The 15325-nt window shown below is 49.9% G+C and overlaps 1 protein-coding gene across 1 annotated transcript; it reads right to left on the reverse strand.

Moving 5' to 3' along the window:
- Positions 1-2434: 2434 nt before the first annotated feature.
- IFNLR1 (interferon lambda receptor 1) lies at positions 2435-12492 on the reverse strand. Its single transcript, XM_074976538.1, has 7 exons — positions 12435-12492; positions 11241-11385; positions 8758-8936; positions 8104-8252; positions 6665-6821; positions 5313-5443; positions 2435-3367 (listed from the first exon to the last, which is right to left on the reverse strand). The coding sequence occupies exons 1-7, from the start codon at positions 12490-12492 to the stop codon at positions 2435-2437; spliced, it is 1752 nt and encodes a 583-aa protein (XP_074832639.1).
- Between the last annotated feature and the right edge of the window lie 2833 nt (positions 12493-15325).

Here is a 15325-nt window from a genome sequence, read left to right on the forward strand (position 1 = left end):
TACCAGAGTCTGGTCTGAACCACTTCACGTAAGTCCAGATCTGGGCTTATCTGAGCTGCAGTCCTGCTGACAGGGAGCAGCAAAGGGGGCGGCGCTGAGGGATGGAAGGACATGGTGTGCTAAGGCCCAACGGCTCTAGGCCCCTCCCCTTCTACCCTTGGCCATTCCCCTTCTAAGGGCAAGGGGCCAGTCTCCCTCCCACCTTGCCCCAGGCCCATGGTGGCTGTCAGTCCTGCTGCTGATCTGAAATATAGTGATCCCTAATGGTGAAAGGTGTGACTGCATCAGTCCCTCCCCCTGCTTCTGCTGCTTGGTCATAGTCTACCCATTCCCTGGAGGCCGTGAACTTTAACACAGGTCTTTAATACTGCCCTGCTGCCTTCTCCCTGTGTCAACAGGATCTAAGGCGTGTATCTATGAGCACAGAGAGCTCTGAGCAAGGGCAGCTCCCTGTGTGCAGCTGGCAGCTCTCTACCCCTTAAGGAGTCAGCTTTTAAAAATCTCCTTTGCTAGAATAAAACCTGCACATGTTCATTTTAACTGGAAACCCCACAAGTAAAACACCATCAGTCCCTACAGCAGGGGTGAGCAACCTGCAGCCTATGGGCCATATGCAGCCCACTGAGGTTCCACCTGCAGCTTGCGCATCACCTGTCTGCGTGCTTCCATCACGTCTCTTTTGCATTGGGGTATTAGAGCCCCACATTTCCTACCCTTGCCCCCATCCCTTCCAGCAGTTTCGGAGTACCACAAATCCACTATTTGCAGCTGTCCAGGCTCCGGAGTGCAAATCAGCAGATTCAAGGGACTCCAAAAGTGCAGGGAGGGAGGAGGGAAAGGAGCAGGAACTTTGGGGCTCCACTGCCCTGATGCGCAAGAGGCACATGGGGGAAGGGCGCAGAGAGGGGGTGCATGGGTGGCAGATGGAAGCCCAATGGGCTGCGGCACCACTGCCAATCACATGGCACACTCGCTATTCTTGGTTTCCCACTGCGGCCCTAAAGACTGGCACAGACACCCATGCCTGGGTAATTGGGAGCAGTGTTCCCTGCAAGCTGAGCACTTGGGCGGCTGCCTGGGAGACAGTCACATGCTGCCCAGCTGATTAGTAGAGTGCCCACAGCAGCAATCATTTCTATTGGTGGTGCACAGCCACACATTCCTTGGTGCATGTAACAAAATTTATTCTGCCCCGCGTGGAAAAAATTAGGGGGACCACTGATGTGGGGTGGTATTGGAGATTTACCCAGCTCAGAGATGGGTAAGCAGCAAGGCACCCGCAGCCTACAACAGCAAATGGTGTCCTCAGAAAAGAGGCGTATTGCTTAGAATTTCACTCAAAGCCAGTGAGGATGGGAAGGGCTGGAAGGGATTCCATTCTGGCAAAGATCCCCATCTTTCTCAGGTGAGCAGAGGCAGCCCCGTGCTGTGGTGGGGAAACACAAATTCATCCATGCACACACCCGAGAATGCATAACTCCAGTGCACAGCAGCTTTGAGCCAGTTGGCTCAGCAACATGAATTTCAGCACCAACAGGGGTGGTTTTATATGAAACAAAATAACTCAAAACAAAAATCTCACGTTGTTGGGCCTCAATACTTTTTCTGTTCAACCACAAAGCATGAGCTCCGCAGGCTGATGGGGAAGCGCTCTTCGCTCCGTTAAAACCAAATGTCTCCAGAGGAGGCAAAGGTCCATGCTAGATTTTCCACCCACCCGGGGAACAACCCTGCACAATCACAGCTGCTAAAATGGAAGTGTGCTAGCCTGGACCGAAATCCACGCTCCACTGGAACATGTTACGTTGCTGGTGGTTGGCTGAGTGTTGGGCACAGCCCCTGGCTTTCTCTTCACCAAGACAAAGGTATGCATGTGTTTTTACAGGACACTAACAAACCTGAGATCCTGTAAAAGCCTAAGTGGAGACAAGGCACTTGTAATGTTCACCATAGGCAGCACCCTACTCCTGCCTATTGGCTGGCCTCACCTTGCTTATCTCATGGTAAAACAAGAAGGCTTTGTTCGTCCAGAGGGATAGGTGATGTACATTAGATATCCCATGGTAAACACCCCTCTCTTTCGATGGATGAAGGCATCCTACCTAGGCTGTAATGCATAAACAGCATTAATCGCAGATGTTGGATGTCAAGTATCGGAGGGGTAGCCGTGTTAGTCTGGATCTGTAACAGCAACGAAGGGTCCTGTGGCACCTTATAGACTAAGAAAAGTTTTGAGCATGAGCTTTCGTGACCACAGACTCACTGATGAAGTGAGTCCGTGCTCATGAAAGCTCATGCTCAAAACTTTTCTGTTAGTCTATAAGGTGCCACAGGACCCTTCGTTGCTGTTACAGATGTTGGATGAACAATTGTCTTTGCATCCCTCCTGGGCGGAGCTGCCTAGATCCTGACCAGCCACAGGATAGCGATCAGGTCAGTTCCTTGGCATATAACGCGCATGCTGATATCCCCGGAATTGAGATGTTGAGTTGCTCTCTTGCTGCAAGCTCCCACCTTCTCCCCAAGTCTCAGCTGCAAGAGTCTCACTTGCTACCAAGATCAACGGTGGCAGGGCTCCTTCTGTGCACTCAGTCAGGCTCTTGCTGTCACTGTCACTCGAGATGCCCTCGTCCTCCATGAGCTTTAAAGTCTGAAAGCAAACAAGCTGCCCATCCAGGGAGAAGCTGCCGGAGTCCTCGCTGGCTTCCGCCACACAAGCTGTTGGTCCAAGGTGCAGATGCTGCTGACGGTTGGTGTAATGGGGACCGCTCGTCAGCAGGTGATGCTCCTCAGTGGGAGGCTTCCCAATCAGCCGCTCTGTCAACACAGACTTCTGAAGGAAGACGTCGCTTTGGTTCAGGTCTACGTCCCAGTCCTGCTGCCCACATCTACCGGTAGCTGGATATCTGGCTTCAATGGGCGTAAAGTCCCCCAAATAGGAATCATCGGACAAGGAGGATTTCTCACTTTCATGGAATCCAGAAGTGTCCTCCTTGGGTGAGCCCCCGTTCCAAACAAGGTGAGAGAACCCCAACCCTGCTAGGTCCAACACCGACCCTTCGTCAAGGTGGAAGCTGCCCAGTTCCGAGTGGGACGCTTGTTGACTCATACTGGCTGCTTGGCAGCTGGGTGCTCTCTTCAGGCACCGAGGCATTTCTGTGTACAGTCTGAGACTGCCGCTGTCGTCTTCCTCCAAAAGGGAGAGGAAAGATGCCATGAGGGATGGCTTGTTCCTCGCCAAAGGAATGCTCCTTCCCACTCCCACGACTGGCTTCTCCGCACAAAAGAGGATGTCTGCCTCAATGTGCTCCTTTTCGCTGAGCTCCTTCTCAAGGGTCTTCCCAGGATCCCTAAAGTTAAAGAAATCCTAGCAAGGAAAGCAATGAGATTTGCAGGTTAAAGGAAGTTTTCATCCAGCAGTGGGAAACTTAATAATGCTACTGCAGTGGACATTGGAAGGGCCAGAGGGCCTGGAGAATGACTGTACAGCACCAAACACAACAGGGCCAAGTCCCAATTCACTTCAGTGGAACTGCTGAGATTTACACCAGTTACAGAGCTGATCCTCTGTGCGTCTGCAGAGTGCCCAGCCCAGTGGTGATCAGAGCCTTTAAAAACATGAGAATGGCTATACTGGGTCAGACCAAAGGTCCATCCAGCCCTGTTATCCAATGTCAAGTGCATGAGAGGGAATGAACAGAGCAGGGAATGAAGCGATCCATCCCCTGTCATCCACTCCCAGCTTCCGACAAACAGAGCCTAGGGACATCATCCCTGCCCATCCTGGCTAATAGCCATTGAGGGACCGAACCTTCATCAATTTATCTACAGGCTGAACCTCTCTAGTCTGGCACCCTTGGGACCCGCTCGGTGCTGAATGAGAGAATGTGCTGGCTCGCAGGAGGTCAGTGTTGCCCAGCAGCATTACCAATACTTCCACTGCTTACTGGGCTCTTAGAAGACATTGGCTATGTCTACAGTAGCCCCAAACTTCGAAATGGCCATGCAAATGGCCATTTCGAAGTTACTAATGAAGCGCTGAAATACATATTCAGTGCCTCATTAGCATGCGGGCAGCCACAGCACTTCGAAATTGATGTGGCTCACCACCGCGCGGTTCGTCCAGAGGGGGCTCCTTTTCGAAAGGACCCCGCCTCCTTCAAAGTCCCCTTATTCCCATCTGCTCATAGGAATAAGGGGATGTCGAAGAAGGCGGGGTCCTTTTGAAAAGGAGCCCTGTCTGGACAAGCCACGCGGCAGTGAGTCATGTCAATTTCAAAGTGCCGCGGCCGCCTGCATGCTAATGAGGCGCTGAATATGTATTTCAGCGCTTCATTAGTAAACTTCAAAATGGCCATTTGCATGGCCATTTCAAAGTTTGGGTCTACTGTAGACACGGCCATTTAGTGGTAAACTACAGTTCATGTGAACAAGTAGTCCTGTGGCACCTTATAGACTAACAGATGTTTTGGAGTATAAGGTTTGGTGGGCAAAGACCCGCTTCTTTGCCCACGAAAGCTCATGCTCCAAAATATCTGTTAGTCTATAAGATGCCACAGGACTTCTTGTTGTTCTTGACAATACAGACTAACACGGCTACCTCTCTGATACAGTTCATGTGGTAACGCATAGTGATATAAGGAGTAAATAACACTTCCTTGTTTAGTATTAGAGAGGTGGCCGTGTTGGTCTGTAGCTTCAAGAACAACAAGAAGTCTTGTGGCACCTTATAGACTAACAGATATCTTGGAGCATAAGCTTTCGTGGGCAAAGACCTGCTTTGATGAATGACACCATCTGATGAAGCAAGTTTTTGCCCATGAAAGCTTATGCTCCAAAATATATGTTAATCTATAAGGTGCCACAAGACTTCTTGTTGTTCACTTCCTTGTTTACTTTCTCTACACCAGTCTTGCTTGTTTAGACTCTACCATGACCCCTCTTAGTCATCTCTTTTGCAAGCTGAAAAGTCCCAGTCGTCTCTCCTCATAAGGATGCCGTTCCAAACCCCTATTGCCCTTTTTTGAATCTTTTCCAATTTCAACATATCTTTTTTGACATGGGGCGACCACATCCTCAGGCAGTATTCAAGATGTGGGCATACCACAGAGTTATAGAGCAGCACTATGATACTCTCTGTCTCATTAGCCATCTCTTTTCTAAGACCTGTGTTCTACAGCTCTTCAAATACACTGAAGTATGTGTTATCTCAATCCTGGACCCCATACTGGGAAGTGCAGATGAAATTAGGAAGAGCTGCAGGCACACAACTGCTTCCAGGATTGGGTCAAATAATCCATTTTTTTCCATACCAAAGCTTGAGGCCTCTTCTCTCTCTTGGCAGCTTGTTTACAGAGATGGAAGACGGAGGCAGCAACAGTGCAGAGGAAAAGGAGGATGAACGACGGGACAGCCAAGGTGACTATGATCTTCCAGTACATGGCTGCAAGAAAGCAAACGAAGAAATAGTCCTGTTGCTTCGGATGTGTTTTCCAAAGCTTTTTACAGAGGACTTTTCATCCATCAAGCTCAAACCTCAGTGTCTGCGTTTGACAACAGGCTAGAAGTGCCTTGGTCAGAAGAACAGTGACCAAACTAGGAACAGAACTCAGGTCCTCTCTAGAGCTGGTCAAAATCTATACTTTTTGAACAAAAATTGTTGCTGACAATGAAAAAAACAATCATTTCAACCTCAAATTCCTATGACAGGGTGTAACAACCCCACACTGACCAGGCTTACTGGGTGGAGAAGGCATCTCCTGCATGGCCCTGCTGGGCGTGCTCCAGCGACAGCCCTGGTATAAAGTCGGAGGAGCCGGTCAGTTGGGCCTGGCTCCAGTGGGGAAGGAGCTCCTGCCCTACTCAGGAGCATAAGCCCTGGGGGAACGGCTGTTTGGGGAACAAGCCTGCAGAGCAGCAGCGGTCGGAGGAGGAACAGCCAGAGCAGCGCTCTGCGTATCCGGACTGGGGTAGGAAGTAGCCCAGGGCAAGGAGCCAGAAGGCCAGTTGGTGAGCTCGGTGCATTTCGGAGGGATTCCCTGCTGAGCTGGTGGTAGGGAGCAACCCCCCTGCACCAAGAGGGCCCTGGGCTGGGGCTGGTGGAGAGGGAAGGCCCAGGGTCCCCCTACCTCCACCCCTGTGACACCAAGGAAGTGGGAGGGTGAACTGTTATATGAATGACTAGGCCGCTGAGGCCTGACTGCCCTGAGAGAGGCTGTTACTGCCAGACACACTGGGCCTGCCCACCCCAGAGGCTGGGGTTGGACTGTGGACAAAGCCACTGGGGACTACAGGTGAGTGGCTGGTGGGGGGTGTAACCCCTCAGAAGAGGTGCGGGGCAGGAGGCCCTGCCACCGCTCCCCACGGTCAAGTCAGATTTTGAGGAGAAATTCACATACCAAATATTCCGGACTGATACCAGGTTATGTTTGGCTGAAATATTTTGCTTTAGGGCCAAAAATCTTTCAGTTTTCAGACATTTGGGGTTTTTTGTGACGAAAATTTCCACAGAAAAGAGACACCTTTTGCAAAACCAGCCTCCATCGGGCAACACCCCAGTCTCCTTCAAAAACCACTCTGGATGGAAGCATTTCCTTCCAGCCTTGTCCGTCCCACTGCACCACTCTGCTTACGAACCCCTCGTTCCCTCCCAGCATGACTGTACCGTTGGGGTTTAAGAGCACGCAGACTGGCTTGGAGAACTCGCTGTGTTTTAGTTTAATTGTTTGGAAGGATGCCCTGGCGCTCAGGCAGTAGTTGCCGCTGCGTGGCAGAGGTTTGATTGTTATCTGGTCCCACTTCATTCTGTCATAGAACATTGTCTGTCGAGACACAAGAAAGCGGAGGGTTGGAGATGTCTGGGATTCTCTGTTCAGACTCTGGAGAGACCTTCATAAGATGTCTCTCCTCTCCATAGTGTAGAGCAGTGGTGGGCACTGCCTGTGGCCCATCGGGGTTCTAAGCATTCGTTTACCATTGCCCACATGCAGAGCTGCCAGAGTCTGCTGGTTTCTGTCCATGTTGATTTTTCCCCACCAGTCAGACAAAAGCGACCAGCACAGCCAGCCAGGGCGCGTGAAGTGAGGGTTGTGTTGACTGACCCAACACTGTGAGAGCCGTGTGCTCCCTCCGCCGCCAACCTGTGGGACCAAGAGTCACCGTGCACCCTGAGGCTCTGCTCCAAATGCCCGGAAGAGGCAGGGTCTCTGGCGGAAGAGGCGGAGTTGGGCGCACAGAGCCCTCTGGGCCGCCTGGACCATGGTGCACCTCGTCCAGCCCTTAGAGCCATGTGGAGTGGCGCACCAGCGGCAATTCAAAGGGTCCCAGGGCTCTGGCCACCACCACTGCTACAGCAGTAGCAGCCGCTGTGCCCCAGGGCAACTGCCCTCTTTTTCTCCCCTACCTCCCATGGTTGGGTCTGTGTCTAAAGTTCTGCTATGGTACAATGGGCACACCCTGGAAAGTCCAGGTGTATGAGTGTGGTTAGCCAAACTACCCTATCCTGAGAGACTGTCTTCAGTATGACAGTCTTGTGGCCCAATGAGGTGGAGGGCCACTCATGCAGTCGACACATTAGCTCAGAGCACCCAGGCTCGTGTAGTAGGAGATATTAAGTACGAACCACATATCACCTCACAGATGGATGGTGTGTGCTGGTATTGCTCAACGGACTGTTTTGGTCTTTCAGGCCTCGGCTCTGTGTGTGTGTGTGTGTGTGTTTGGGTTTGGGTTTAATTTGCACTCAGTTTTTTGCACACTAGCTGGGAGATGACACACTCAGGCTGCAGTACCTATCACGCTTGGGTCTTTGTGCAGAGATGTGGACAGCGTTCTGGGCAGGTATCCCCGGGGGCTTTGCTTCGTTGCAGGACTGTCTGCCACCTGGGACTTCTGTCTCTGTGCATTTTGGGAAGGGGAGTGACGGGGACTGGAATCCTGACTTTGGGGGTCAAATGGCTATTCCCATGAGTCCCAGATCCTGGAAACCCAGCTCCAAATCTTTCCTCTCCCCGGAACTCTACAGACATTTGGACCAAGATCCAAGCCTTGCATCTCCAGTACATATCTGCACCTAACCCAGTCCAACACTGGTCTTTGACTGACCTTGTTTTCAGTTCCAGCTTCCCAGAAGTCCAGGTCATACTTCAGATTGGAAAGGACTGTCTCCACGCAGGAGGGCAGGTGGAAAGTGGCATTCACATGGATTGTACTTTCCACTGTGCTCACTTGCAGTGTGGGGGGAGCCAGGCCCACTGTAATTGAGGGCCTACAGGTTAGAACAGCACTTACATATTTCCCAGTATGCAGACCAAACCCAGCCACCAAAACAGGCCACATACAAAGCATGCCCTGCTGGGCACTTGCTTTTTGCACAGCTTGGCTCTCTCTCAGATGGATGCAAAGAGTTCAAGGCCAGTGCTTGATGTTTCTGTCTTAGTAATAGCCCCTTGATCTGCAGAAACCGCTAGCAGAGTGAATATAATCATCAGGGGCCTCCCCAATGGGCACCGTCTTTCCCTCATGTGAGGCTGTTAAGACTCATCTCTCTGCACAGGACCTCTGGCTGTAGTGTGGGGCTGTTCTGTCCAGAGTCTCATGCTGTGCCCATCACCATGGTATCTGAGCACCTTAAAAATTCTACTGAGCACAGAGGAGAGCAGAGGGAAATTCCATAGTCTCCTACTGGTGTGGAAGCACCACGCAAATGTTCCCTCTGGTAAGACCTTTCAGCCCTAGTATAGACTAACAGTTACATACCATTGAAATAATATTCCAGGACATTTGACTCCACCCAGGAGGACTGGAGCCCAGCAGACAGGGCTTTGACACGGGCGCTGAATTTGTTGTACAGATCCCGCACACACGTCAGGTTGCAGGTGGTTTGGGAAATATTTTGGCAGTCTGGGACATCTTCCCACCGCCTTATTTCATCCCGTCTGAAAGGAGAAACAAATCCAACACAGGTTTGAACATCAAGTGGCTCTTCGGCCTAGTGAGGGTGGTGTTTTGCAGAACTAGCCCAAAGCTTCCAACCAAACACTTCCCACCATTGCCAATTCCCATGGGTTTGCCCTGGCAAAGGTAGCCCAAATTGTAATAATTTCAATGGCCCCAAAGCTTTGCATTCTGCTTTGTAGCTAAAGAATAAAAGGAAGAATTGCCCAGTCGTTAGGTTGCTAACCTGAAACTCAGGCAACCGTAGGTCAAATAAATCCACTGTTGTGTGTGGTGTAAAGCTGTGTTTCTTAAACTTTTTGAGGCAACGGAACACCAAACAATAATTTTTTTTATGCAGAACACCTACGAAAATTTTCTCAAAAAAAAATTTTTGTCAGACCCCAAAATACCAGACAGCAACATATACAGCAAAACTGAAATGAAGTAATTTCATCAGGTATCATGGCAAAGAAGAATTAACGTATCTGTTGTATTAACAACAGAAAATATCTACCATCAGTGTATGGTAACAAAAAATTGTCAGATGCTCACGGCACACCTGCGAGTCATTCATGGAACACCAGTGTTCCACAGAACACCAAATAAGAAACACTGGTATCGGGTATAGTCTCAGCGGGGTAGTTGTGTTAGTTTGTGGATTCAAAAAACGAACCAACAAGCAGTCCTGCAGCACCTTAAAGACTATTTATGAAGGTAATAAGGTTTTGTGGGTAAGACCCACTTCTTCCGATGTATAGAGTTGAAATAAGCAATCAAGGAAATATAAAGCCAGCAGAGGATGTGGGGTGGGGGAAGAAGGGTGGGGGGAAAGACAAAGGCGGTAGGAGGGGGGGAGTCATCTGTCATGAAGAGGAACTCTGGGAAGAGTAAATGAAGTGAAGTGGGGTGGCTGCCAGCCTTCCAGATATCACAGGTAGGGAAATTACCCTTGTGATGCAAAAGGTAATTGAGATCCTGGTTGAGGACAAGGTTAAATGTGTCAAACTTGCAACCGAATTCCAATTTAGTTGTCTCCCTCTGTAGTCTGGAGCTAAAATCTCGTTGTAATGATACTGTTACCCTAAGGTCCAGTAGAGAGTGGCTTGCAAGATTAAAGCGTCCTCCTACAGGTTTTTGTGCATTCCCGTTTCTGATGTCTGCTTTGTGTCCATTTAACCTTCGGTGCAGGGACTTCTTGAGAATCAGGCCCCTGGAAGGTGTCTCACTTTGCCCCTTCAAATCATCTTTGAAACTCTTAGCCTAAGCTTATTGGGTCTGCTCTTAAGCTTGCTTGCAGGCCTATGGAACACTTCTGATGGGTATCTCTGTGCAGTGGATCAGGAGTTGCGGGTCCTTCCATAGTGGGCTACACAAACAAGCCCTGGGGAAGGAGAGACGGCCTGGGGGAGAGAAGGCGAGTGGAGGAACAAAGGAAAGGGGAGGCTGGGAGCAGTGGGTTGACAGGAGACAGAAGGGAGAAAGCGATTGTTCGGTGCGTGAGAATGCAGGGGGAGGCAGGTTCCCTGCTCGGCTGCACCAGCTCTGTGTGGGTGAAACAGAAACACCATGTCTCTGGTGACACAGTTGTCAATGGAAGGACGCCTACTGACGTGGCTCAGGCCCCAAAACAACAGGGAACCAGCCCTGGGGTACTGGCACCAGGTGGAGGTGGAGGCAAAGCTGGAAGCTGAGCAGCCAGGAGAAGGTGTGGGGACCCCTGGGGAGGAGTGAAAGTGAAAAGCAGAGACAAAGAACAGGAAACTTCAGTGGTAAGAGACAGGAAGCCACACACAGACTGAGGGGTCATGCCCGGAACAGTAGGGGAGAAGGGTATTTTAGGCACCTGGTTGAGTGGGGTGCAGCTGTAACACAAGTAGACACATCCCTGATGGACTGAGCAGCCCCAGGGGGAGCTTTTAACCTGGCTCACCCCAGTTCCCTCAGTGCTCTCGAAAGGATACCACATAGTGGTGAGTTTGTTTGCGGGCCGGCTCTGTCCAGCATAAAAAGCTGCAAACAGCCCCCAGCTAATAACAGTTCTCCCCACAACCCGCCCAGGCCTGGCTGTAGGCAAGGGGATTACCTTGGGCACTGCACCTTCAGAGAACCGCGTTCCAATTCCCACAGGCCAGGCTCCGCCATCAGCTTGCTGCTTTGGGTCCCACCCACCGTCCAGGTACCACTGTCAGCTTGCCACTTAGGGCCCTACCCACCAGCTGGGCCATTCTAAACTGACTCTGAACCCACCGCCCTGGGGAACAAGTCCCATGGGCTCCTTGTCACTTTCCCTGTGGGACACTCACATTCGGTACATCACAGTATACAGCACGTCTGGCGTGGACCCTTCGCCAGGGAGCCATGTCAAGGCCATGCTGAAATTCTTTGACATCAGCGTCACGTTGCGAGGTGGGGGCAGTGGCATCCTGGGCTGTCGCTGAGCTACGGAGCCTGGAAAGGGAGGAAACAGGAGGACAAAGCTATCTGAATGCTTTAGCCATGGTTCTGAGGCTGGGGTAGGTTTGGACGCTCACAGAACAGCAGGTGTGAAGATCTTTTGGGAGGTTCCTTCCAGTTCTACAATTTGTATTCTATAGTCTACAGCTCCCTGCAGGGCATAAGTCACCCTGCACCCAGGGCAGTAGAAGGGTGCAGGGCAGGGGCATGTTTTGATTTAATTTTGCCCATTTTGCTGTGGCTCAGGCTTTGTCTGTCAAATGCAAGATCCAGCTTGGAATGTCTGAGTCTCGCCTAAAGGAGGCCGCAGGCTGCCAACACTTCTCTCAACCCCCGAAAGCAGCTGTGGGTTCAGCCTCAGCTCTGGGGAAACAAGTGGGTCACTTCTTGGTTTATGCACTCTGGCTTGAGTGCTGCTGTTGCCTTCTGTTCTTCTGGCAAGTCCTCAGACAACTCTTGCAAATCCAACTTTAAAACACAGATCAACACTCCAAAAGATTAGGGATTTCCGAGTCCAAGGCAGACCACAGCCCTGCCAGCACTACAGTCCCGGCATCTCAGTCCAGAACCTCTTTCCCATTATTTCTGCTCCTTTGGAAGAAGTTTTCTAAGGGACATCCCCATCTGAGCTGGGGATGTGAGGCCAGCTCTTGTAAACTTCACTACACTAGCTTTGCACAACAAAACAATTAAAAATCACTGCATGCCTGCGTCAGCAGTGATAGCCACTGAGACTAGTTGCTCCAGTTATGGTCTCACTGGACATCCTCTGGGTATGTAACTCAACAGAGCTTCCGGGGTAGGTCTCCATGAACAGGTAATAGCACTTTCCATTTCAAATGTAAACCCATCAGAGAGGAAAACCTTTCACTGGACTTTTATCTTCCCCGGAGCCTTACATTTCATTCCTGTTTAAACAGTGCTGAAGTCTTTGAGTGCTTTGGCCAAGAAAAAGCAAAAAAGCATACACGGGGCTTGGACTGTATCTTTAACATAAGCAAAGCACCACAGTATAGAGGAATAAATACATTTTAATACCATACCTAGAATCTGCTGGAAGGAATACAGAGCTACCAGGACTCCGATTTGCTTGGCAGACATGCTGAAACTCAGACTTCCTGCTTGTAATGTGTTTTTTTTAAATCACTTTCATTAAATTTGCTGTGAGCTGTTTTGCAAGTCAGCCAAAACAGTATACGTGTGCCACGCCCTAAAAGCAAAGCAACCGCCCACATCAGTTGCAAAGAAAAGGCTGGGCGGGCCTTTGAATATTGGACACCCTGTGTGCAAGGGCAGGGAGCTTCTGACAGAATCAATAATGGTGAATCATTGCTGCAACAACTGGCAGCTTTCTGAAGGTTACCTGCTACAGGCAGAACAATGGTAAATATGCTCCAGCCTTCCCTTCCAATGTGCTTTAGAAATACTCTTTTTCCAGCTAGTCCTCTGGTGCTGGAAAGTATCCTTAGATCCATACAGAGTGTGAGCACAGGCCCCCTTGGGGGGACATGAAATTTCATAATGGGGGCATGCAGTGTGATTGGCTGCTGGGTCTCAGGCTCATCCATCATATTTAAAATGGTGAAATATGTTCCTGTTTTCATGTCTGTGTATTCACATTTATATACTGATCATAGTTTCTGGATTCTACACTTATTTTCTTACACAGGCTGAAAGCGTTTTTTCATATGAACATCACCGAAAGTTCCATCAGTTGGGATTACATTACACAGGTCGGGGGGCCCTGCTAGTTGCAGGGACAAAAATGGGGGCCCAGCTTTAAAAATTTGCTCACCCCGAACTAGTTGAAAGAGATACCTGATAAGCATGTGGCACATGGCCAGAAAAGGTTAACCGACTCGTAGGGTGACTGATTCAGGGTTTACCTAGGAAGACTTGTTGGGAAATGCATAACAATAAGTGAGTTGTGACATTAGCTTAGAGCAGAACTTTAAAATGCAAACTTGGATTCTTAGAGCAGTAGAAGGGTAGGTGTTTTTGCTCGGATCTGACAATGCGAACAAATGATCCCTGTCTGTTATTGTGGCTTTGATTCAGAATCAGAAGGGAACATTAACGCTGATGTGAAACTTGATTGAAGGAGTGTGGTTTTTTATGGCTACGTCTACACGTGAAGCCTACATCGAAGTAGCCTATTTCGATGTCGCCACATCGAAATAGGCTATTTCGATGAATAACGTCTACACGTCCTCCAGGGCTGCCAACGTCGATGTTCAACATCGACGTTGTGCAGCACCACATCGAAATAGGTGCAGCGAGGGAACGTCTACACGCCACAGTAGCACACATCGAAATAAGGGTGCCAGGCACAGCTGCAGACAGAGTCACAGGGCAGACTCAACAGCAAGCCGCTCCCTTAAAGGGCCCCTCCCAGACACACTTGCACTAAACAGCACAAGATACACAGAGCCGACAACGAGTTGCAGACCCTGTGCATGCAGCATGAATCCCCCGCTGCAGCAGCAGCAGCCAGAAGCCCTGGGCTAAGGGCTGCTGCACACGGTGACCATAGAGCCCCACACGGGCTGGAGAGACAGCGTCTCTCAACCCCCCAGCTGATGGCTGCCATGGAGGACCCCACAATTTCGACGTTGCGGGACGCGGATCGTCTACACGGTCCCTACTTCGACGTTGAACGTCGAAGTAGGGCGCTATTCCAATCCCCTCATGAGGTTAGCGACTTCGACGTCTCGCCGCCTAACGTCGAAGTTAACTTCGAAATAGCGCCTGACGCGTGTAGCTGCGACGGGCGCTATTTCGAAGTTAGTGCCGCTACTTCGAAGTAGTGTGCACGTGTAGACACAGCTTATATGTCCCTGCGGAGGCTGTGGTAAACTGTGTGTCAGTGATGAGCAATGAGCTGGAGGCGATTTGCCAGGGTTAGCCCCTGGTGGGCTGTTTGGTGCTTTATATACCTGCATGCCCGCAGATACATCTGCTTTCAACTCCCATTGGCTATAGATCTCTGTTCCTGGTCATTGGGAGCTGTAGGAAGAGGTGTTCCACAGGCCATGCTGCTTCCTGCAGCTCCCATTGGTTGGGAACGGCAATCCCTGACCAATGGGAGCAGTGAGCAGCCGCACCTGGTAAATAAAGTGCCAGTGGCCCACCAGGAGCTAACCCTGGTGAACAGCATCTGGCTTGCAGGCCACATTGCCCACCCCTGCTGTGTGCCAACTTTTTAATGGATAAAGTACTTTGTGCTAATTGCCAGGCTGTTTGGAAGACAGAAAGTTACCTCAAAAGCCTATTGTGCTCCCCCAAGCCAAAATGCTGCTGTAAAGATCTAAAGTCCCTTTGGACAGGATCCTTTTTGTCTTATATTGGATGCTCCTTGGAAAAGTGGCAAGTCATTAGAAATGAGATTCCCAGGATATCCTAGTGCCCCTTTAATGGACATTAACTTAGGGGCTCAGATCTGCTGAACAGATATTTCACAGAGGGGAAATCCATGCCACAAGAATTGAGGTCCTAGTCAGTGGCTGGAATCACCCTGGATATGGATTTTGGACTCTAATCAGGGACTAAATTCTAAAAGAACTTTTTGCCTCTACAAGATCATCATCTCTGTTATGTAACTGAGCCTCAAGAATTTAAATCATATCGGTATGGAGACTAATCTTTAAACCAATACTCTCTCTCTTTTTAAAAATTAATTTTAGATTAGTTAGTAAAAATTGGGAACAAAAGTGGATTTGGGATACGGTGTGAAGTATTTATTGACCTTGCAGGTAATGTGTCCAATCCTTTGGGACTGGTAGAACTTAATATATGACCTGAGTGTCTGGTTGGAAGCCAGAGGCTGGATAATGTAAGGCAACTGCATTGTTTGGACTTCTGATTGACCATTAATGTAATCCAGAAGATGTTTTGTGCTGGCTTTGTGGATATAAATATTGGAATAACTACCAGT

The sequence above is a fragment of the Carettochelys insculpta genome, chromosome 24, assembly GCF_033958435.1.
Source record: "Carettochelys insculpta isolate YL-2023 chromosome 24, ASM3395843v1, whole genome shotgun sequence".
NCBI lineage: Eukaryota > Metazoa > Chordata > Testudines > Carettochelyidae > Carettochelys > Carettochelys insculpta.

Excerpts from the sequence above, each read along its gene's own strand:
- IFNLR1 (XM_074976538.1), bottom strand. The coding sequence starts at position 12,492 with ATGTCTGCCAAGCAAATCGGAGTCCTGGTAGCTCTGTATTCCTTCCAG. Across the intron at positions 8,937-11,240 it reads TATACTGTGATGTACCGAAT|ACGGGATGAAATAAGGCGGT; the intron begins GTGAGTGTCCCA and ends TTCTCCTTTCAG. Across the intron at positions 3,368-5,312 it reads AGAAGAGGCCTCAAGCTTTG|GATTTCTTTAACTTTAGGGA; the intron begins GTATGGAAAAAA and ends TTTCCTTGCTAG.